This window comes from Polypterus senegalus, chromosome 1, assembly GCF_016835505.1.
Source record: "Polypterus senegalus isolate Bchr_013 chromosome 1, ASM1683550v1, whole genome shotgun sequence".
Lineage (NCBI taxonomy): Eukaryota > Metazoa > Chordata > Cladistia > Polypteriformes > Polypteridae > Polypterus > Polypterus senegalus.
This window is the reverse complement of record NC_053154.1, coordinates 166,941,502-166,964,153: the sequence shown is the minus strand read 5'-3', so window position 1 is coordinate 166,964,153 and position 22,652 is coordinate 166,941,502. Positions and strand designations below refer to the sequence as shown.

General features: G+C 39.4%; 1 protein-coding gene across 2 annotated transcripts in view; it reads right to left on the bottom strand.

Annotated features, from left to right (window-relative positions):
* jph2 (junctophilin 2) overlaps nt 1-22,652 on the bottom strand; it is a 75,214-nt gene that overhangs the window by 24,104 nt on the left and 28,458 nt on the right. For both annotated transcript variants that reach the window (XM_039762356.1, XM_039762349.1), the window contains exon 3: nt 13,315-13,433. In XM_039762356.1, the coding sequence (XP_039618290.1) occupies nt 13,315-13,433 (119 nt within the window). The remainder of the gene's footprint in view (nt 1-13,314; nt 13,434-22,652) is intronic.

Sequence of the window (22,652 nt, the reverse complement as noted above, 5' to 3'; positions counted from 1 at the left end):
TTAAGGTTCATACATTATTGTTGGTCTTACAGCTACCTTAAAAACCTTACCTTTAACCTTCACTTTAATTCTTCTATCACACAATACTCCTGATCCCTTCTCCCAATTGTTCCATCCACATTGCACTCTGTAAGTTATATCTACATCTAATTCTTCATCTTGGGCTACCACTGATCATAGATAGTTAAATTTATCTATTCTTCAATAACTCTCCCTGCAGGTTAACTTCCGAATCCTGATCATCTTTAAACCTCTTGTATCTGTCTTCTTCCTATTTATCTTCAATCCTCTATCTTTTATAGCCCTTCTCCATTCTTCGAACTTCCTCTCTACTTCATCTTTCCTGGTGTTACACAACACAATGTCACCCGCAATAAGCATGCACCTGGGGGAAATTTGTATTTTATCCCATAACTCAAAGTAATTTTAGTTAAGATACTAGCCAAGTAAATATTCCCATTCATAGTTTAATCCTTTAAACTATATTAATCATCTTCCAAAATGATAAAATACACTGTGCAGTTTACAAAAATGGATTAGCGAAGAAGAATGTGCAATCATGTTTGATAGTTCTTCAGCTTTATGCTGCAGGTAACTGGAGCTTCATTGAAAAATGAAAATGTAGAATTAATTGTAAAGAAAAGCCATGATATGTGTTGAAGTTAGACATTTACCTAGTGTGACTTATCACAAGACCTCCTCTTCATAAACTCAAATTTTATCATGTGAGCTACTGGACTTGGCTTAAGCTGTGTCACAATCTGAGTTGCCTGCAGCCCAGTTCTTTTCCAGCCCCAGCAATAACTTTAACCAAAAGTACAGTGCTCCAGTAAGTCCATTCTAATGTGAAAATTTCTTAAGCAACGTTGACCATTCAACCACTGTGTCTAACTGCATGCATCTTCAGCCAACAGGAATAATTTGCATTGTTATTGAAACTTTAAGCGTTTAGATTGCCCCAAAGGTTTTGGTTGTTTATGATTGTTATGATTTAACAAACTTTATCATTTATTTTTCTATAAAAATGGTATACTTATGAAAGTGATTTTGATTTTTAAATGATGGAGATTTCAGTTTCAGAATAAAAATCCTTCTTTGAAATGTTTTTAGCAAAGATAAAAATTATTTACATTTTACCGCATCCATAAATTGTTTTCCTGCGGGCGCTGACATTTTCACAATGCAATCATCCTTTGCTAGGAGGATGACTTTGTTGCACAATGTTGCATCACTAGCATGACAGCCTGCATCAAAACTACTTGCATCATTCTTGATCTAATAAAAGGCAAAGCCCTCACTGACTGACTGACTGACTGACTGACTGACTCACTCACTCACTCACTGACTCATCACTAATTCTCCAACTTCCCGTGTAGGTGGAAGGCTGAAATTTGGCAGGCTCATTTCTTATAGCTTACTTACAAAAGTTAGGCAGGTTTCATTCTACACGTAACGGTCATAACTGGAACCTAATTTCGTATATACGGCCATAGCCATAGCCTGCAGCTCGGTCGCGGTGTGAGGCGGAGTTGCATCCCGCATCATCACGCCTCCCACGTAATTGAGTGGCAGCTCGGTCGCCGTGTGAGGCGGAGTTGTGTCCCGCATCATCACACCTCCCGCGTTATTGAGTGCCTGCCCATATAAGGTAAATATTCGCGGGTGAAGGACTGTGCTTAGCGTATTCATAAGTGCAGCTACTGCGGAAACCCTCTGACGCTAAACAAGCCTTTGTACACATATCAATAGGAAAGCAAGGTGTAAAGCTTAAATTTAAATCCACAACTTAATATCGGGAATGCCTGTTAAACATCTTAAATTCACGAGTACCGGTTTGGGTAGTGATCACTTCGATGAATGAAACCTGTTCAAAAAATGCATTACACAATTGAGAAGGCAGCAAAAGAATATGAAGCGAGTGACGCATACAAGCATATTCATAAGTGCAGCTATTTCGGAAACAAAGCATGGTGTAAACCTAAAGTTTAAATTAAGTTCATAGACAGGCTGCCGCTGGTGTTTGTCATGCCTACGATGAATAAGATATTCGTGAGATACAAGTTTAATGAGAAGACTCAGGGTATAAATGAGACTTTTGATCACTTTGTAATAGAGTTAAAATTGCTGTAATGGAGTTAAAATTGCTGGTGAAGAAGGACTGTGCTTATGCAAATGAATAGGAAGGCAGGGTGGAAAGCTAAACTTTAAATTAGGTTCATAGACATGTTGCCGCTGGCGTTTGTCATACCTAAGACGAATATGATATTTGCAAGATACAACTTTTAAGTGCCGGGTCTGAGCTAACATTATATAAAGTCGTGGACATCGCGAGATCGCATGAGATAGCACAAGCACAGCTGAGAAGCTTCGATGCATGTACTCCGAGCGGCTCATGTGAACTACTGCGGAAACCCTGACGCCGAACAAGTCTTTGTACACATATCAATAGGAAAGCAAGGTGTAAAGCTTAAGTTTAAATTACGTTCATTGACACGCTGCCACTAAATATTCGCAGGCAAATCCACAACTTAATACCGGGAATGCCTATTAAACATCTTAGATTCACGAGTACTGATTTGGGTAGTGATGACTTCGATGAATGAAACCTGTTCAAAAAATACATTACACAATTGAGAAGGCAGCAAAAGAATATGAAGCGAGTGACGCATACAAGCATATTCATGAGTGCAGCTACTTCGGAAACAAAGCACGGTGTAAACCTAAAGTTTAAATTAAGTTCATAGACAGGCTGCCGCTGGCGTTTGTCATGCCCACAACAAATACGATGTTTGTGAGATAAAAGTTTAATGAGAAGACGCAGGGTTTAAACAAGACTTTTGATCACTTTGTAACAGAGTTAAAATTGCTGGTATGCCAGGTCTGAGCTTACATTAAATAAAGCCGTGGACATCGCAAGATCGCACGAGATAGCACAAGCACAGCTGAGAAGCTTTGATGCATGTACTCCGAGCGGCTCACGTGAACTGACTTTGCAGGACTGGGAAAGGTTAAATTAAGTTCATAGACATGCTACCGCTAAATATTCGCAGGCAAATCTTAATACCGGGAATGCCTGTTAAACATCTTAGATTTACGAGTACCGCTTTGGGTAGTGAACACTTCAAAGAATGAAACCTGTTAACTTTACAACAGTTGACAAACACGGAATATAACTTGAACACAACACATCCTCCAAATACGAACCTGATTGAAAGAAATAATGATAATCAAATCCTTGATGACAGCAACACTCATAACAGTGACAAAACTATTACACTGACAATCATGTTACGTTATTTTTAAAATGTTTCCGTTTCTTTTTCATAACTTCTTTAACATACTACTTCTCCGCTGCGAAGCGCGGGTATTTAGTTGTCAGATAAACCCTAAAACCTTGATATTTAAAAGCTCTCATTTTTGCTTCTAGTTTTTTGACTTTAAGTTTTCTTTTGGTTTTGGTTGCCTGATTTAAATTTAAAAGTCCTTCCAGTTTTGACCTTCATTCATTTACCTTTGTTTTTCTCCTGGTCGTCCTATATAATTTTGCTCTTGTGTCCTGTCACCGTTTTGTTATTCAAGGCAAAAAAATGATGCAAGATTACTTATCTCCACAAAAGATTCTGGACAATTTGCAATTGCAGTCAAACTACCAACACCAGTTCAGTTGCTGAACTTTAAGTACAATCCCAATTCCAATGAAGTTGGGATGTTGTGTAAAATGTAAATAAAAGCAGAAAACAATGATTTGCAAATCTTTTTCAATCTATATTCAATTAAATACACTACGAAGACAAGATATCTAGTGTTCAAACTGATAAACTTTATTGTTGTTTTGCAAATCTTCACTCATTTTGAATTTGATGCCTGCAACACGTTCCAAAAAAGCTGGGACGGGGCAGCAAAAGACTGGGAAAGTTGAGGAATGTTCAAAAAACACCTGTTTTGAACATTCCACAGGTGAACAGGTTAATTGGAAACAGGTGTTTGTCATGATTGGGTCTAAAAGGAGCATCCGCAAAAGGTTCAGCTGTTCACAAGCAAGGACAGGGCGAGGTTCACCACTTTGTGAACAACTGTGTGGGCAAATAGTCCAGCAGTTAAAGAACAACGTTTCTCAACGTACAATTGCAAGGAATCTAGGGATTTCATCATCTACTGTCTATAACATCATCAAAAGATTCAGAGAATCTGGAGAAATCTCTGCATGTAAGTGGCAAGGCCGAATACCAACACTGGATGCCCGTGACCTTCAATCCCTCCCGGCACTGCATTAAAAACTGACATAATTCTGTAAAGGATATTACCACATGGGCTCAGGAATACTTCAGAAAACCACTGTCAGTTAACACAGTTCGTTGCTACATCTACAAGTGCAAGTTAAAACTCTACCATGCAAAGTGAAAGCCATATATCAACAACACCCAGAAACGCCGCTGGCTTCTCTGGGCCCGAGGTCATCTGAGATGGACTGACGCAAAGTGGAAAAGTGTGCTGTGGTCTGATGAGTCCACATTTCAAATTGGTTTTGGAAACCATGGACGTCGTGTCCTCTGGGCCAAAGAGGAAAAGGACCATCCGGATTGTTATCATGTCAAAGTTCAAAAGCCAGCGTCTGTGATGGTATGGGGGTGTGTTAGTGCCCATGACATGGGTAACTTGCACATCTGTGAAGGCACCATTAATGCTTAAATGTACATACAGGTTTTGGAGCAACATATGCTGCCATCCAAGCAACGTCTTTTTTAGGGACGTCCCTGTTTATTTCAGCAGGACAATGCAAAGCCACCTTCTACATGTGTTACAATAGCATGGCTTCGTAGTAAAAGAGTGTGGGTACTAGACTGGCCTGCCTGCAGTCCAGACTTGTCTCCCACTGAAAATGTGTGGCGCATTATGAAGCACAAAATACGACAACGGAGACCCTGGACTGTTGAGCAACTGAAGTTATACATCAAGCAAGAATGGGAAAGAATTCCACCTACACAGCTTCAACAATTAGTGTCCTCAGTTCCCAAACACTTATTGAGTGTTGTTAAAAGGAAAGGTGATATAACACAGTGGTAAACATGCTCCTGTCCCAGCTTTTTTGGAACGTGTTGCAGGCATCAAATTCAAAATGAGTGAAGATTTGCAAAACAACAATAAAGTTTATCAGTTTGAACATTCGATATCTTGTCTTTGTAGTGTATTCAATTGAATATAGGTTGAAAAGGATTTGCAAATCATTGTATTCTGTTTTTATTTACATTTTACACAACGTCCCAACTTCATTGGAATTGGGGTTGTATAAGCGCCTTACACAGCAGACATAACTAACTGTGAATCATGAAAGAGTCATGTGTAAAGTAATCACCTCTAGAAACACAATTCTTTTGTAAGCTGGGAAACTGGGGGGCATATGCAGTTTTGTCCTTACTAGGCAAAAGACCACACCAGATAGCTAATCTCCTAACACCCACAAATCAAACCAAGAAAAATTAAATGTGAAATCTGCAGGTAAATTTTGGAAAAATGTTGAGTCTTTCTTAAATGATGTCACGTTTTGGATATTTAGACTGTAATCACATGCTAAACTCTGTAACATAACTATTGCGTAAAAACCCTAAAATTCAGACAACAGTGACCCAAAGAAGAACATTTCAACAAGGAGTGAAACAGGACAAGAGCATGAATTTAAAAGAGAATTCATGTCAAGAAGCAACAACAAGCAGGCTTCCAACATTTGAAAGGTATTTAGGTGAAGGAATTTTGAGTTTGAATTTCTTCAGCGCTGCATTTTCTGAAAAATTATAACTGAACCGATAATCCCAAACTAGAAATGTAACATCTTCCTAATAGAAATGTTTCCTAGCATTATACTATTTTCACATACTGCACTCAGAATTAATGGCTCAGTTGGACAGAAAATCGTTGTATGAAAAAGCTAATATGTGAATGGGAAATGACTCCAAAACATGCTGGTCCAGAATGGACCTGCAGAGGGCAGTGGTTTTCAAATTGTGGTCCATGGACTACAAGTGGTCCCCAAGTGTGAGTCAAGTAGTCTGACAGTCATCAGGGAAAAGTGACTTTTCAATCGCTTGAATAAATTAGTCTTGTATGTACTTAATGAAGCATTTATTTGTAACAATCACAACTCATAGTCAACATCAGCACTACTAAATCAGAATACTTAGATAAATTAGAAGAGGGTCTAAAATTATCACTACCGAGCATACTGTCTAGCTTTCTTGGAGACGTTAACAACTTCTGCTTAAATATTATGTCTTACAGCTCCATTCCCATTTTCTTGTTGTGGTTGCCCCTCTATGTCTCTCACTCTCTTACATTCAACACCTCTTCAACCTCAGCCTCTCTCCAGTCCAGTCAATCTCAGTCAGTGCACAGGACTTTCTTCTAAACTCACTTTGATGTCATTGTGGAGAGCCCTCGTCTGTTCCTGGCAGTCTTTTCAATCCTTGCCACCAGTGATATGCACATCAGTGCTGAGAGGCTGCCTTCTGTTAATCGATATTCATGGTTAAGTGGTTATTATGGATCACTGGCTGAAATGCGTGATTTTGAAATGTAAACACAGTAATACTGAATTTTAGTCTTTTTTACATAAATACTATACCATCCACCTAATTCTGAGCAGGATTGCAGGGGGCTGGAACTTATCCCAGCTATCACAGGGCACAGAGAAGGTTCAATCCCTGGATAGGTCTCCAGTCCATTGCAGAGTGAACACACACACATACACTAGGCCCAATTTAGCAACACCAATCCACCTAACCTGCATGTCTTTGGACCATAGGAGAAATGCATTTTCCAAATCTATTTTATAGAATTACGAGAACAAGTAACTGTCAGACTCAAGTGGTCTGCTGTTAGATATTGCTTTAACAAAGTCAAAGACACTTTGAGTACCACTAGTACTGTGGGCACATTTCTATTGAGACAAGCCTGTATGGTTGGTAATACAAGTGGTCATGTACCATAGCATGTAGGTTTACAGGTTCAGAAAAATGTTCAGCTAAACACTGTGAAACTGGTCCTCCAGCTCCAAGGAGGCAATGGGCCTAACAAGTAGGTGGCCATATGTGGTTGAGGTCACAGATTGTGATACAGATTTGCTCACTTTAAACTTCTAGCAGGCAAAGCAGAAGACAGATTGGATAGGTTAGGTTAGGTTAGGTTAGGCAGACTTTTATCTTCCCAGAGGGACTTTTTTTGCAGCAGGTAATTACAAAACATAGTACATTGTTACATGGAAACAAGAATAAAATCCAGCATATGATCACCATTATTATAATCAATTCACACACCTATACAGCTTGTACCAATAAGAATAATGAATTCTAACAGTATACTATAATATACTTTATACTGTCAGCATGATCCCTGCGACTACTAGAATTCAAAATGCTCATAGGTCTGGGAACAAAACAGTTCTTAAATCTGTTGCTCTTCATTCTTGGGATCCTAAATCTACAGAATGATGGCAACATACTGAAACTTTGGAAACAAGAGGATGGCTAATGTCTGAACTCTTCTTTCCAACTTATTTGTAATAGAGTGCAGTGAGACAAGGCTGCTGAAAACCAATACTTTTACTGCTAATTTATTTTTTAAAAAGTTGCTCAGACAATTTTGTTTTTTGTAATGCATCCTACACTTACATAAAAACAAATGTAACAAATAATTCAATAGAAAATGAGTCTTGATTGTTCATAAGCACTGTCTGGATTCTTGACCACTGCACTCCTGTCCATACATTGGATGATTTGAGAAATATTGTAACAAAAATGTAGTCTCATAATATAGCACAATCCACAACAGATAAAAATAGATGAAACAGAGAGACAAGTGGGGGTGGGAAAAGCAGAAGACTCCAGACAGTCTCTTGAGCTTCTTGGAATGTCAGCCAGGCCAGGGTATTTTAAACTCTTATCTGCCTCCATTCCATGCGAGGACATTTGTCTATTATATTTAGATAACAGTTGGTTTTATGCAATTTAAAACATGTACAAAAATGTATCTGCTTTCATGTCAATCAAAACTATTCCTTATAAAGTCAGTTTAAATGCATCTTACTGAATTGAAATATAAGGAAGCTGGCTCCTAAGATGTGGTGTGTAAAAGAGTGTTTAAAACATCGTTCATGAAAACCGGGTGTGTTCCTTTACTCCTAAGATTAAAGAATCAGCTGGCATTGACTTTATTTATTTCCTTAATAATTTTACACACGTATGTCAAGGTACTTTCAAGACCAGGGGTCCACAACTCCGGTCCTGGAGGGCCCCAGTGGCTGCAGGTTATCATTCTAACCCTTTTCTTAATTAGTGACCTGTTTTTGCTCCTAATTAACTTCTTTTGAATTAATTTTATTTGAATTGCTCTTGAAGACTCAGACCCCTTAAATAGCAGCCAAACAATAACGAGATACAAAATGAGCCAAAACATGACCAGCACACTGTGTCCATCATACAATATCTGAAAATAAAGAAAAATGAAGGTCTTAGGAACGAAGATCTGCTCAGGTTCCCAAAACATTTTAATAGTGCTCTTAGAATAGAGAAAATCAACAGTTTTGGAAATGCATGCTATTGTACAATGAGAGCAGCAACAAGCCATGAAATTAAAGAATGGGTTTAATTAACAACAAGACTCTGTGCCTAATTAAGCAACTGGTTGGAGTGAAATTGGTTGGAGTTTGAGGCCCTGACTTAGTTGGTCTTCTGTTGGCTCACTCACTTCACTCACTGCAATTCAGAGGAACAAATCTTAAAAAACAATTCAATTAAAATTAATTCAAAAGAAGTTAATTAGCAGCAAAAAAATGCACTAATTAAGAAAAGGGTTAGAATGAAAACCTGCAGCCACTGGGGCCCTCCAGGACCGGAGTTGGGAACCCCTGTTGTAGACTATAATTCTACTAAATGGTTGTTTTTTCGATCTCACCTCCTGATTCTACCTCTAATATCTTAACACTTCCTTGAATTTTGCTAGCTAATTTAAAATTATTGTGAAATTAAATTAGTTAGTTCCGTGGTAGGTTATGATAGGTGGACACAGCCATTGGTGCCTTCCTTAGGGTCTCAACTGGGCTAATTTCTGCCTCAGTTTCCTGCCAGTACAGTTCCTTAGCCTGGCTAAATGACCCCTGCAGCCAGATCCGCTTATCCAGCAAATTATCCATCACCGTATTTGAATGACATAATTTCTATACGCCAAGCCCCTGACAAGCCCCCTTTTAACAATGTAGTGCAGTATTTCCCACTCTTGTTTTTAGCATATGGAGGCTCGATTGTTTCATTGATGGGGGAGTGGCAGATTGGCAAAAAAGTCCCTTCCTGTTATGGACACATGGACACATGCCCAGAATGCCCTAATGGGAGATCTGCCCCTCTAGTAGCTTAAAAGGAGTAATGGTGCAAGAGAACCCTACTTTTGTCACCTCTTAATTTTAGCGATGCCACCTGCACTTTAGAACGTAATCTAAGCATGTTTATACCTGACCAGTAGTTGGATGGGAGACCAACTAGGGAAGGCCTGGGTTGCTGTTGGAAAAGGTGTTACAGAGGCAATCAGTGGGCATTTACCCTGTGTACAGATCCCAATGCCCAAGTGTAGTGACAGGGACACTGTTCTGTAAATATGGCACTATCCTTTGGCTGAAACATCCTTATCGAGATCACTGGACATCTTGCAAAAAGAGTACAGTGTTTTCTGATGCCATGACTTAACTGCCCACCTGTCCCTTACTGGCTAACTGTCTTTCTTAACCCGTCACCAACTAATAGCTAATATGTTTAGAAACTACTGGAGCAAAGATGGCTGCTGTCGTATCATCCAGGTCAGTTCTGTACATTAGTGGTGGATGAAGTGGTAATGATTCCCCACTTTTTAAAGTGCTCTATCTATCTATCTATCTATCTATCTATCTATCTATCTATCTATCTATCTATCTATCTATCTATCTATCTATCTATCTATCTATCTATAAGGAAATGTTTAAGAGGCCCTGTACCTGTCTGCACATAAAGTTCTCAGGCTCGTTCAGGTCTCTGGTAAACATTTAATCCTTTAGTGAAATGCCACAGAATCAGATACTGTAGATCATAGTTGCTTCATCATATAATCCTAACCCCTCTGAACAAAATTCATTCTGTGAAGTTTTTATATCTGTTACAACGTACATGTCCTCTTTGGTTACATTTTGAACAGTTACATGAGCCTGTCTAATAACTGAAAACAATTTGTCTGACTATCTTTTGCAGTTAAACAGCATGTTGCATTTAATAGTATGATGGATATATTATCTTCAGGGATTAAAGGTATCAGTTAAAAATAACTTTAGAAAGGACATCTTGTACAAAATGAACTCGATACCTGCTGCCATGTTTGTTGATATAACTTTCTTTTTTTTTTAATGATTTTGATTCCTTCTACTATGTTACTCTAATTACAGTTGTGCCTGAGGTCCATAAATTCATTTGGCTGCATAAGTAGAGTCTTCACATCAACGTTACCTTTCCTTTCCTTTCCTTTTAACTTTGATAGACTGATCGAGTTGTTTATTCACTCACTTCAGCATGAAGTCTTGATTCTCTTGACCATGCTATCAACATCCCCTCAACTGCCTGCTTCCAAATGTCAGATCCTTTCTAAATCAAAGATTGGCTGTGCTTCGCTGTGACAAAAATATTCTCTTTGCATCCATGCATTGCCTTGAACAACAACCTGTGCGTTAAGTATGGGCTTGGAAAACAGGATGAACACCAGAGGTGAAGAGTACTTTGTTATTTTGGATTGACAAAACAAACAAGACATATACTGTATCATGAATGGGCAAGGTGAGGTTCTGGGCTGCAGTTTCTGCTCACTGGTCATAGTCAACCTATATGTGCATAGGCTCATTAATAAGCTGACTGTATACAGTATGTAGAATGTGTGAGCAATGAATGACTGAATATGTTCTTATTTATTCATACTGACAGTGTAGTCTCATCTGCCATGTACTGCTAATAAAATGTGTGTGTGTTTCGGCTCTTAAGAAACTCTTTAATTTAGCATTGATTAATTAGTACTGAGCTGAGGAGGTTCTGGATTCCCAACTGCTATCTGTATTCTGATGATTTTCTCCCACAATGACAACACACATTGACATCACACATTTGTTTTGCAATTTCTGCACAATACACATTTATTTATTTATTAATTCATTGATTTATTGATTGATTGATTGTATTATTTGTTCTGTTAGTCTGTATCTTTGTTTTTATGTTTCTGCTGTTGCTGTACACAACTAAATTTCCTATTGGGATTAATAACGTTTATCTAATCTAATCTGTGATGATGTGGGTTCTCTTCCATGCTCCCTACGTTCGTCTGGGAGCCCTGAACCCAACACCATCGATAGTGTATTTTCCCCTGAAAAAATGCAAGAACAATCTCACATTAATTTTGCCATTGATCTTTCACCAAATAATATGCAATAATTTTTTACTTTTAGGGTTTTTCCTTTTTATGAGAAAAATGCAAACTAGATCATCTATGGGCTGCCATAATACAGAACATCAAGTTCTTCTTTTGTTTGCTCAGAGTTTTCCTCAGGGTACTTCACTTTTACAACCACATCCCTAAGGCTCTGCACATTAGATTAAAAGGTGATTCCAAAGTGGCTCCAGTGAGGTATATGAGAATGGACCAGATTGGCATCCTGTTCCAGGTTGGTTTCTTGCCTTGTGCCCAGTACTGCCAGGATAGATTCTGGCCTTCCCACAACCCTGAAATGGACTGTGTGTGTGAAAATGTTTTGTCATTATATTATGTTAACACAACATGCTGCTGCTGCAGTTATATACATTTTGCAAATTGAGTTAACATTTAATATAGTGTCCTTAAAGCCTGAGGTGGGCTGGCGCCCTGCCCGGGGTTTGTTTCCTGCCTTGCACCCTATGTTGGTTGGGATTGGCTCCAGCAGACCCCCATGACCCTGTAGTTAGGATATAGCGGGTTGGATAATGGATGGATGGATGGATCCTTAAAGCACTTACAGTATTTCTTAAGAACAATCAAAGATCACATTCATTCTAGATGTAATCACCAACCGGACAACTTTTAGAAGAAGTTTTTCCAAAGAAACCAAGTAGGATTAGTGAGCTGATGCAAACTTTCCGATGTAGGAATACTTAGTCACCCACTACACTCAGGTCCCAGCTCAGGTGGTTTGTCGAGTGGTGCTCCCAATACAAACATGACGGTTAGTCAAAGCTGGTGAGTCAAAAGACATCATAAAATGGGTCTTTGAATTACTTGACGGCCAAAGGAGCATTTTTAGAATCATTTTTCATACTTTTAGGTAAATAGTATTTATATCTTAACCCCAAGAAAATGATGGGCAATTAAAGTAATACAGAAACAGTGAACCAACCTGAGATTGCAAACTTTTATCTTATTTTGTAAACTTAACACCTCACTTTTTCATAGGACTCTACAATGATGACAAAAGAATTAGACATTCAGGCTACAGTCACATTACCAGGCAGAAATGACTCAAATCTAATGTTTTGCCTTGAGGTGGCACAAATCTGATATTTTCATGGCTGTATGGACACAGAAATCTGATGTTTTCAGATCAGCCACATGTGGTCCTAGATGGGATACGTATCCGATTCGTGGCCATGCGCTATGAATGAGAACAGCCAAATAGGAATTCATCTGATATTTTTGCTTGTAGGCACGGGCTGAGCACTGCCATCATCAGCCAGCACTGGCAGCAAGGCAAAACAACAATGGAGGAGAGCTACAGCTGTGACAACAGTCATGGCCCTACCATTGCTGGCTCCTTTCTCATACCCACACATCTCTCTTGGTTCAGCAGTGCAGGAGACAACTGTGAAAACAGCAAAAGCTAGTTGTCTGGCTTTTTTCGCCTTATCAACCTAACCATATATAGTTGATAAACTGCTGTCCTCCAGAGCAAAATGTGATGAACACACTAGCAACTAATGCGTCCATTTTGTTGGTTTTGAAACCATGACTCATTTCACAAATATGGCTTTTTTCTGTTGTTGATGATGCAGATGATTCTTGCACAAATGTTTCAATGTGCGTAGGTAGGACATTTCAGAGGACAGAAGTGTTCACATTACAGTTAGATACAAGTCACTTGTACTTATGAATGTGAACCATCAGATCAAATGTGATCTGAGCAATGAGGCATGTAATGTGAAAGTAGCCATAGATCTCATAGAACACAAGGAATTGTACTACTAAAACTTCAAGACATTTCTTATTCATCCCTGCATTGAATACTGGAGGCAGTACCTGGTTGGTAGAAAGATGGGGAGAGCTCACGTGCGACCACCCTGGCTATGCTTGACTCGTTGTTGGAGGCCAAGGCGGCATGGTCTGCTCCTTCTGCCTTAGCTTTGGCGTGGGTAGTCCTGTGAAAATAACACTTATGTAAAATACAAAGAAGATATGAAGATTTATAGAATATAAGGGATTCACAGTGACCACAATTCTCTGGAATTAATTACAAGCAAATTGAGCCAGAACTGTCTAAAACTCCTAGATGAATAACCTTTTGTATAGAATCTTCCCTGTTTCATGTGAGTTCCCCCAAAAACTCTGACTTTCCTCCCACAGTCTAAAGACATTCATCAAATTCTCCTTTAAATTGTTTCAGAGTGTGAATGAATGTATGAACGTGCCCTACAATGGACTGGCATCCAAACTACGGGTGTTGTCTGCCTTGCATCTATAGCATCCAGAATAGAACTTTGATCCTCATGACCGTAAAAGGTTTTAATGAATCAGAAAATAGCATATTTGATAACAACAACAACTACTACAACAAAAACAACAATAATAATATTAATAATAATAATGATAATATTGTTGCTGGCTGAATAATATATACACAGAGACATAATAAAGTAGCCAGTTATGTATACTGGACTATGCGCAAGAATCTAGGGGTACAAGTGCCAGACAAGTATTACGAACACCAGCCAGAAAACGTTGTGAACATCAACGATATCACCATCATGTGGGATTTTCCAATAACATCAGATAGAACAATCCTAGGGAATTCTCCTGATATTGTGCTGCATAATAAGAAAGAGAGAACCCGCCTGTTGATTGATATAGCCATCCCAGACGACTTGCAGATCATGTTAAAAAAAACTGAGAAGATCAATAAATACAAGGATTTGGAAATCGAGATTAGCAGGATGTGGAACTGTACCAGATATAGTTGGAACATTAGGTATATTAAAGAAAGATCATGATGAAAACTTGAAGATGCCCCCAGGCCATCCATCAGCTAGTAAAGTGCAAAAGATCGCACTTAAGGGCACTGCACACATCCTTAGAAAGGCGTTAGGGTAAATCACTTTGGCTTCTTGTTGTAGCCTGGATTTACCAGCTAAAACTGCAAAGACATCATGTGAGAGGAACTAAACACTGAATTATAATAATACAGTCAGCACAGTAGCCCATTGGTTGGTACTGCTCTCGGTTTTATTGTAGCACGTTCAAATTTTGGCCCAAGCACTGCTGATATGGAGTGTGAAGCTCTCTCCCGATTCTGTGTGAATTTTTCTCTGCACTCTCTGTGTTTTGCTCCCCCATGTCCATGGTGATAATAATAGTAATAACTAGTTATTCCTAATTGATCCAGTGTGTTTGTGTTGGTGTGCATTAATGTGCCATGCCAAGGACTGGCACTCACTCCACGGCTGGTTCCTGCTTTGCATCCAGTTCTGTTAGATAAGCACTGGCTTCCTATGACTATGTACTTAATAAAGAGATCAGAAGTTGGATGGATGAATGGATATAAAATTATAATAGCACATTATTAGGTACACTTACTAGGAAGCCATTAAAAACATGATTAACACTTTATTTTTTTCAAATATAAAGCATTTAAATTATCTTTTCCAGACTTACTCAAAGTTAATTTCTTGCTGTGCTGAATGTCTTAAAGATGGTGAGTTTTACTTGAGAAAAAATTTACAGATTTGGCACAAATTGCTTTATGCTGCACAATGTGGCATTGGGCGCCATCTACTGGGTTGTCTACCAATTCTGAGAAGTGGCTCATGAGTTCACAGAAAACTACAAAGACTCTTTGAAAGGCTATTTAATGATCAGGGATTGGGAGCAGGGAAATTAAAAAAAGACAAAAAAAAGCAGTAACATGATTTTTGACATCTTTGCAAAGAAAAAAAGACAAATTTTCATTCATATTGTGATGTAATGTGTACAAAAACAGATTTTAAGTATAAATATACAGTACTGATTTAAGTGCCTTTTTAATTATTCTATATTGGCTCCAGCAGACCCCCCGTGACCCTGTGTTTGGATTCAGCGGGTTAGAAAATGGATGGATGGATGGATGGATAGTTTTCCCTTAAAAAGATGTATCAAACTCAGAGGTCGCCAGTTTAGGAGAAGAATTAAATAAGTTAAATCTGTAAAAGCAGGCAGTCAAGTGTGGTTTAAGTTGTCGGTTAAAATACTACTGCTGAGGCTGTGCTGTGAGCAAATCACTTCACCTGTCTGTGCTCTAGCTTACAAAAACAAAAGAAATGTAACTGATTGCCTCTCAAAAGTTACCTTGGATAAAGGTGTCACACAATATTGTGAGGGCAGTACGGTGGCGGAGTGGTAGCACTGCTGCCTCACAGTTAGGAGACCCGGGTTTGCTTCCTGGGTCTTCCCTGCATGGAGTTTGCATGTTCTCCCAGTGGCTGAGTGGGTTTCCTCCCACAGTCCAAAGGCATGCAGGTTAGGTGCATTGGCGAACATAAATTTTCCCTAGTGTGTGCTTGGTGTGTGTGTGTGTGTGTGTCCTGTAGTGGGCTGGCGCCCTGCCCAGGATTTGTCCCTGCCTTGCGCCCTGTGCTGGCTGGGATTGGCTCCAGCAAACCCCACATGACCCTGTGTTAGGATATGGCGGGTTGGAATATGACTGACTGACTGACAATATTGTGATTTGAACATGGATTCAACCATATTTAATATAGTTAAGGTATCATTCTACACTAGAATGAACCGTGTTTTTATTTTGCTATGTTTTATTTTGTATTTATTCATGGCATGTAGACAAAGAGACTTGAGTTCAAATCTTGTGCCAGTCACACACTGTTTGTCTCTGTCTGGAATTATTCTCACATCATACAAACATGCAGTCTCAGTTGCACGGTTTGGCATTACTGACTGTGGAGGAAAAACTGGACTTAGGGGGCACATGGAGGTATAGGGGTAATACAGTTACTATGTTTTCCATATTAAAATATAGCATCTATCTTAGGGTTAGTAAATGTCAGAGACCTGTTGGGCATATCAGGAAACCAGATAAAGGTTAAGTGAAGAACAAGGAGAAGGTTCATGTAATGCATCAAATGTATGATTAAGAGATCAGCAGATGTCCTGTAATCAACAAGACTGGACAGTTGTTCCATACACAGAGATTTCAAGGGAGATGGCTAAACTTAAGGAGTATGAAAAGAGCAAGGGTGTAATAAATAATACTTTTATTTCACTAAGTCATTTAGGTGCAAGCCAATGAACCAATCAGAGTAAATGTCAGGGGATGTTTATGGACTAATTCAGCACTGTTATATAAATTCAGTTATCAATAAGTATGAGCTTCTGCTTTTATTCTGTCGTCATTCTGTAACAGACTGCTGTGATGAACGCTCCTTTTTCAGCATAGTGCTGCAAGGGTATATAAATGACATAGATGGACAAGCTTTCTCCAGCATGATTACTGACTTCAAAAGGTTTTATCAAACGTATCCTAGTAGGGGATAAGTTTCTTTCTTCAGTTAACGTGTTTGATTTCTACCACAGGGTGTGTGAGCACTGTGGACAGACTGATACTCTGTTCATAGCTGGTTCCTGCCTTGGTCCTTATACTCATGGAAACTGTGTGCTGGAATAAGAAGGATCTGAACATGAACACATTAAGTACTGTATTGTGGACAGGTTACTCAACAAAATTGGATTTTAACCTTTATTATTGGCTCCAGCAGACCCTTGTGACCCTGTAGTTAGGATATAGCGGGTTGGATAATGGATGGATGGATAAATAAAAATAATTACCTATTAGTGTTGTATATTGGGTACCTGTGAAGTATGTTAATATTTTTAAAGCACCTCATGTGAACCAGTTGTGCTAAGATGGACATGGCTGTGGTGAATACGTATTTTAAGAAGAGGGAGGAACATAGGGTTATGTACAAGAGTGGAGGAAGATGCACACAGGTAGATTGCATCCTATGCAGAAGAGTTGATCTGAAGGAGATTGGAGACTGCAAAGTGGTGGCAGGGGAAAGTGTAGTTAAGCAGCATAGGATGGTGGTCTGTAGGATGACGTTGGAGATCAAGAAGAGGAAGAGAGTGAGGGCAGAGCCAAGGATCAAATGGTGGAAGTTGAAAAAGACGGCAAGGCTGAGTTTAGGGAAGAGGTGAGTCAGGCACTGGTTGGCAGTGAAGAGTTACCAGACAGCTGGGAAACTACAGCAGATGTAGTAAGGGTGACAGCAAGAAGGGTGCTTGGCGTGACATCTGGAAAGAGGAAGGAGAAAAAGGAAACCTGGGGGTGGAATGAGAAAATACAGGCGAGTATACAGAGGAAGATGATGGCAAAGAAGAAGTGGGATAGTCAAAGAGATGCAGAAAGTAGAAAAAAGTACAAGGAGATAAGGCGCAAGGTGAAGAGAGAGGTGGTGAAGGCTAAAGAAAAGCCATATGATGAGTTCTATGAGAGGCTAGACACTAAGGAGGGAGAAAAGGACCTGTACCGATTGGCTAGACAGAGGGACCAAGCTGGGAAAGATGTGCAGCAGGTTAGGGTGATAAAGGATAAAGATGGAAACGTGTTGAGCAGATGGAAAGAGTACTTTGAGAGGCTGATGAATGAAGAGAACGAGAGAGAGAAGAGGTTGGATGGTGTGGAGATAGTGAATCAGGAAGTGCAATGTATTAGCAAGGAGGAAGTAAGGACAGCTATAAAGAGGATGAAAAATGAAAAGGCCATTGGTCCAGATGACATACCTATGGAAGCATGGAGATGTTTAGGAGAGATGGCAGTGGGGTTTTTAAGCAGATTGTTTAATGGAATCTTGGAAAGTGAGAGGATGCTTGAGGAGTGGACAAGAAGTGTACTGGTGCTGATTTTTAAGAATAAGTGGGATGTGCAGGACCGTATTAACTACAAGGGAATAAAATTGATGAGCCACAGCATGAAGTTATGGGAAAGAGTAGTGGAAGTTAGGTTAAGAAGTGAGGTGATGATTAGTGAGCAGCAGTATGGTTTCATGCCAAGAAAGAGCACCACAGATGCAATGTTTGCTCTGAGGATGTTGATGGAGAAGTATAGAGAAGGCCAGAAGGAGTTGCATTGCGTCTTTGTGGACCTGGAGAAAGCATATGACAGGGTGCCTTGAGAGGAGCTGTGGTATTGTATGAGGAAGTCGGGAGTGGCAGAGAAGTATGTAAGAGTTGTACAGGATATGTATGAGGGAAGTATGACAGTGGTGAGGTCTGCGATAGGAGCAACGGATGCATTCAAGGTGGAGGTGGGATTACATCAGGGATCAGCTCTGAGCCCTTTCTTATTTGCAATGGTGATGGACAGGTTGACAGACGAGATTAGATAGGAGTCCCCGTGGACTATGATATTTGCTAATGACATTGTGGTCTGTAGCGATAGTAGGGAGCAGGTTGAGGAGACCCTAGAGACATGGAGATATGCTCTAGAGAAGAGGAATGAAGATCAGTAGGAACAAGACACAATACATGTGTGTAAATGAGAGGGAGGTCAGTGGAATGGTGAGGATGCAGGGAGTAGAGTTGGCAAAGATGGATGAGTTTAAATACTTGGGATCAATAGTACAGAGTAATGGAGATTGTGGAAGAGAGGTGATAAAAAGAGTACAGGCAGGGTGGAATGGGTGGAGAAGAGTGTCAGGAATGATTTGTGACAGGCAGATATCAGCAAGAAGAAAAGGGAAGGTCTATAGGACGGTAGTGAGACCAGCTACAGTATGTTCTATGGGTTGGAGACCGTGGAACTTACCAGAAAGCAAGAGACAAAGCTGGAGGTGGGCAGAGTTAAAGATGCTAAAATTTGCGCTGGGTGTGACGAGGATGCATAGGATTGGAAATGAGTACATGTGCAGAGGAGAGATGTTGGTATATTGGGAGAAGGATGCTAAGGATAGAGCTGCCAGGGAAGAGGAAAAGAGGAAGGCCTCAGCGAAGGTTTATGGACATGGTGAGAGAGGACATACAGGTGATGGGTGTAACAGAACAAGATGCAGAGGACAGAAAGATATGGAAGAAGATGATTCGCTGTGGCAACCCCTAACGGGAGCAGCCGAAAGAAGATGAAGAAGGTGCTCATGAATGGTATTAACTTCAATTACATTCGTAAATGATTGTCTTCCCTTTCTGAGAAGGTTCCTTTGAGCTTCAAGAACATACTACAGATACTGCTAGATAATGAACCATAAAGCAATGCTGCTGTTAAAGATAATGGCCTAAATACAAAAAAGGACATTTTTAAAATATATAAAACACCACTTTTATAATACGTATATCAACTCAATAGTCCAACTCTAGAAGAGGGTGTCACTATGAGACCATTATAACCGGACATTCTTCAGATCTCCTTGCTGAGTGTAAAAACCAAATAAACATCCTGCTAAGCTGAGGGAACACCTCTAAGATGGCACAGCTCACTGCTGGGGCAAGTATATCATTATGATGCTTGTAACTGGCTCTCTCTGTATTGGTGATTGTTCTTGATTGTGAAATTCTATACGGTTCACAAACATGTCAAGATATACAACATGTTTTAAAATGACATTTTTATATTTTAATAGAGGCATTTGATGTATCCTTTTTCATGAGTTAATTTTTTAATAACATGACATTTGTAAACTTGTACACATTAATTCAGAGTAGCAGGGGACTAAATAAATAATGTTATAATAAAATGTTGGTGATAGTGCAATAAAATATGGGTGTTTGAACAAAATGTATTAAAATCCTTGCATCATTGTTGAGTTTTGCTTGAAATTATATTGGGTATTCTGTTCATGGTGGAACCAGTGCCTGAACAAGGAGTTGTGTAACATAATTGTGAGGAAGGCTTGAATCCTCCCGATATTATGAAGATAGTATCGACAAGATGGAGTTTTAAACAAAATAAGCTTAATGAAAGAAAATGTGGAGTACAGAATCACCCCAAATTTCATGAATTTGGCTGATGGTGATAATTCAATTGCAGCAGTGTTTCTTAAACTTTTTTTTATTCATGACTTCAAGACCCAGCACATGACGACTGTCAGATGTGGGGAATCTTTGCAAACTGTACCATCAGCACCCACTGTCCGATTATAGGTTCTGAGCCTTAGTTTAGGAAAGTATGAACAGAGTGTTACAGAGTAGCAGAGATGGGACTGATAACAGCACAGGGTCTAAAGCAAAAGTTAACCCTTCAGAGGGCATACTCACTTACACCAGGCCAATATGGAGTAACTAATCAGTACCTTTATAAACATACCCCTATTGCAACTGGTTAATAAGTAGATACATAACCTGATAACATATTCTGAATGTGTGTGAATTCAATGCCCAAGTAGAGCAAAATAATGGAACAGCAAAAAATCTTGTACAGGTAGGAATAAATAAACATTCATCCATGATATCCACTTTTCCCAATTCAGAGTCACACTGGGCCAAATCCTATCTTGGCAGCTTCCAAGACATGGTGGAAAACCACCCTGAATAAGGTGCCATTACATCACATGACACACTTGTGCACACACCTACACTTCATACATACTGGGCCAGTTTAGAGCTAACATTTAATCTGACATGCACAAATAAAGATCTATCTATCTATCTATCTATCTATCTATCTATCTATCTATCTATCTATCTATCTATCTGTCTGTCTGTCTGTCTGTCTGTCTGTCTGTCTGTCTGTCTGTCTGTCTGTCTGTCTGTCTGTGAGATGTGGTAGAAGAGCTGGAATAAAACCACACAAGCACCAAATGGACATGCATGGCCACACTGGCCTGGAATTTGAATCCAATTGTTACATCTGTGATTCCGCACTAAATATTGTGCCCTATATGCAGCTATGTACCTCTATACCAAATTAATGATTCTTTATGATTTATGACATTCATACAGTGTTTTTCAGAGCGAACACAGTCAAAAGGTGCTTTGCAATAAAAACAAAAATGTCAGAAGCAAAATAAGCTAACAAGTTTCAGTCAAATACCAGATTATTCAAACCCAAAGGAAAGTGCAGAGTCTCAGGGAGTAACCTGATGACCTGATTAATGTAGGAATTGATCAACAGCAAGAATGAAACCTAAAAGCCTATTTGTCCAAACCCAGAATGGTTTTAAACCTGCTCTTCCATACAAGCAGCGAGAGTGTGTGTGTGTGTGTGTGTGTGTGTGTGTGTGTGTGTGTTTGGTTGCTATCTAAGGTTTTGCCTGACAGATAGTGGCACTCTAAGAGACTGATGACTCTGTGGATGCCTCAAATGCTGTAACTTTAAACGTCGCCAAGAATAGTTTCAATCTCTTCAGTTAACAAGTGAACACAGATTCCCTGCAGGACAATTACAGTGACAATAATACTGTATCAACCCAAAAAGCATTTGCATACCTTGAACGTGGTATTCAATGTCTTAATCTAACAACATTTTCAATAATCCAACCATCCATCTTCAAATCCATCTATTCTAACAACAAACGTGTAACAAACGTATGCTGATAATAGCTGGCTCAGTGTTCATGGAGAGCAGCAATATGTTTAAAACGATGACTCACCCTAGTAGTGTGGAAGCAGTGCATAAAAGATCAGCAGTGTGCTAAAATTTTTATGAGGCACACAGCACACATATAGGGTAGCACCATGAATCCTTGGACAAATGTTTGCTTCTGTTTATGACTGGTATATTAATTCTTAGGCTGGTTTCTGTTTATATGACAAATGAAGCCAAACTTTTCCCCACACTTGCCTGCTTCATATAAATTGCACTCAGACAAATGCACAAATTTTGCTCAAATACTGATTGTTCAATTTGTGTATGCTGATTGGAAAATCCTTGAGTCAGTCAGGTTTCTTAGGCCGTTGCTCTTGCTTCAGGGCTTCTCTCATAATAATCACACAGGCAGACTCACTCAAGTGTGTCGAATGTATTACATGCAAGAAGAGATCTTCAGCACACACAAAGGGTGGCTGGTAGGAGCAAGGCAGGGCTGGATCTGATTGGCAGAGGGAAAAAATGGGAAATGCAAGCAGAAAGAAGGGATGGTGAGAGATCTGAGATTTAAGGGTAGACTAGACTGGACAGCAATCTGGCAGTTTAATGATGCAAAGTGGAAGGTGGAGGTGTTTGTGCTTGCACAAGACCCCACAGTTCAATACAGATTCCTGAAACCTTTGTGGTTGAAGGACCAAATTGAGATTTCTAGAACCGTTCACAGCAAATTACAGAAAAGAACAGACAATAAAGAAGGTGCTGCTATCCAGATAAAAGTTGAAATTTAAAAGAAGCAATGAGAACATAAGTATGGTGCCCACCATAAAGGATGCTATAAGGTATCTATCTACAATATAAT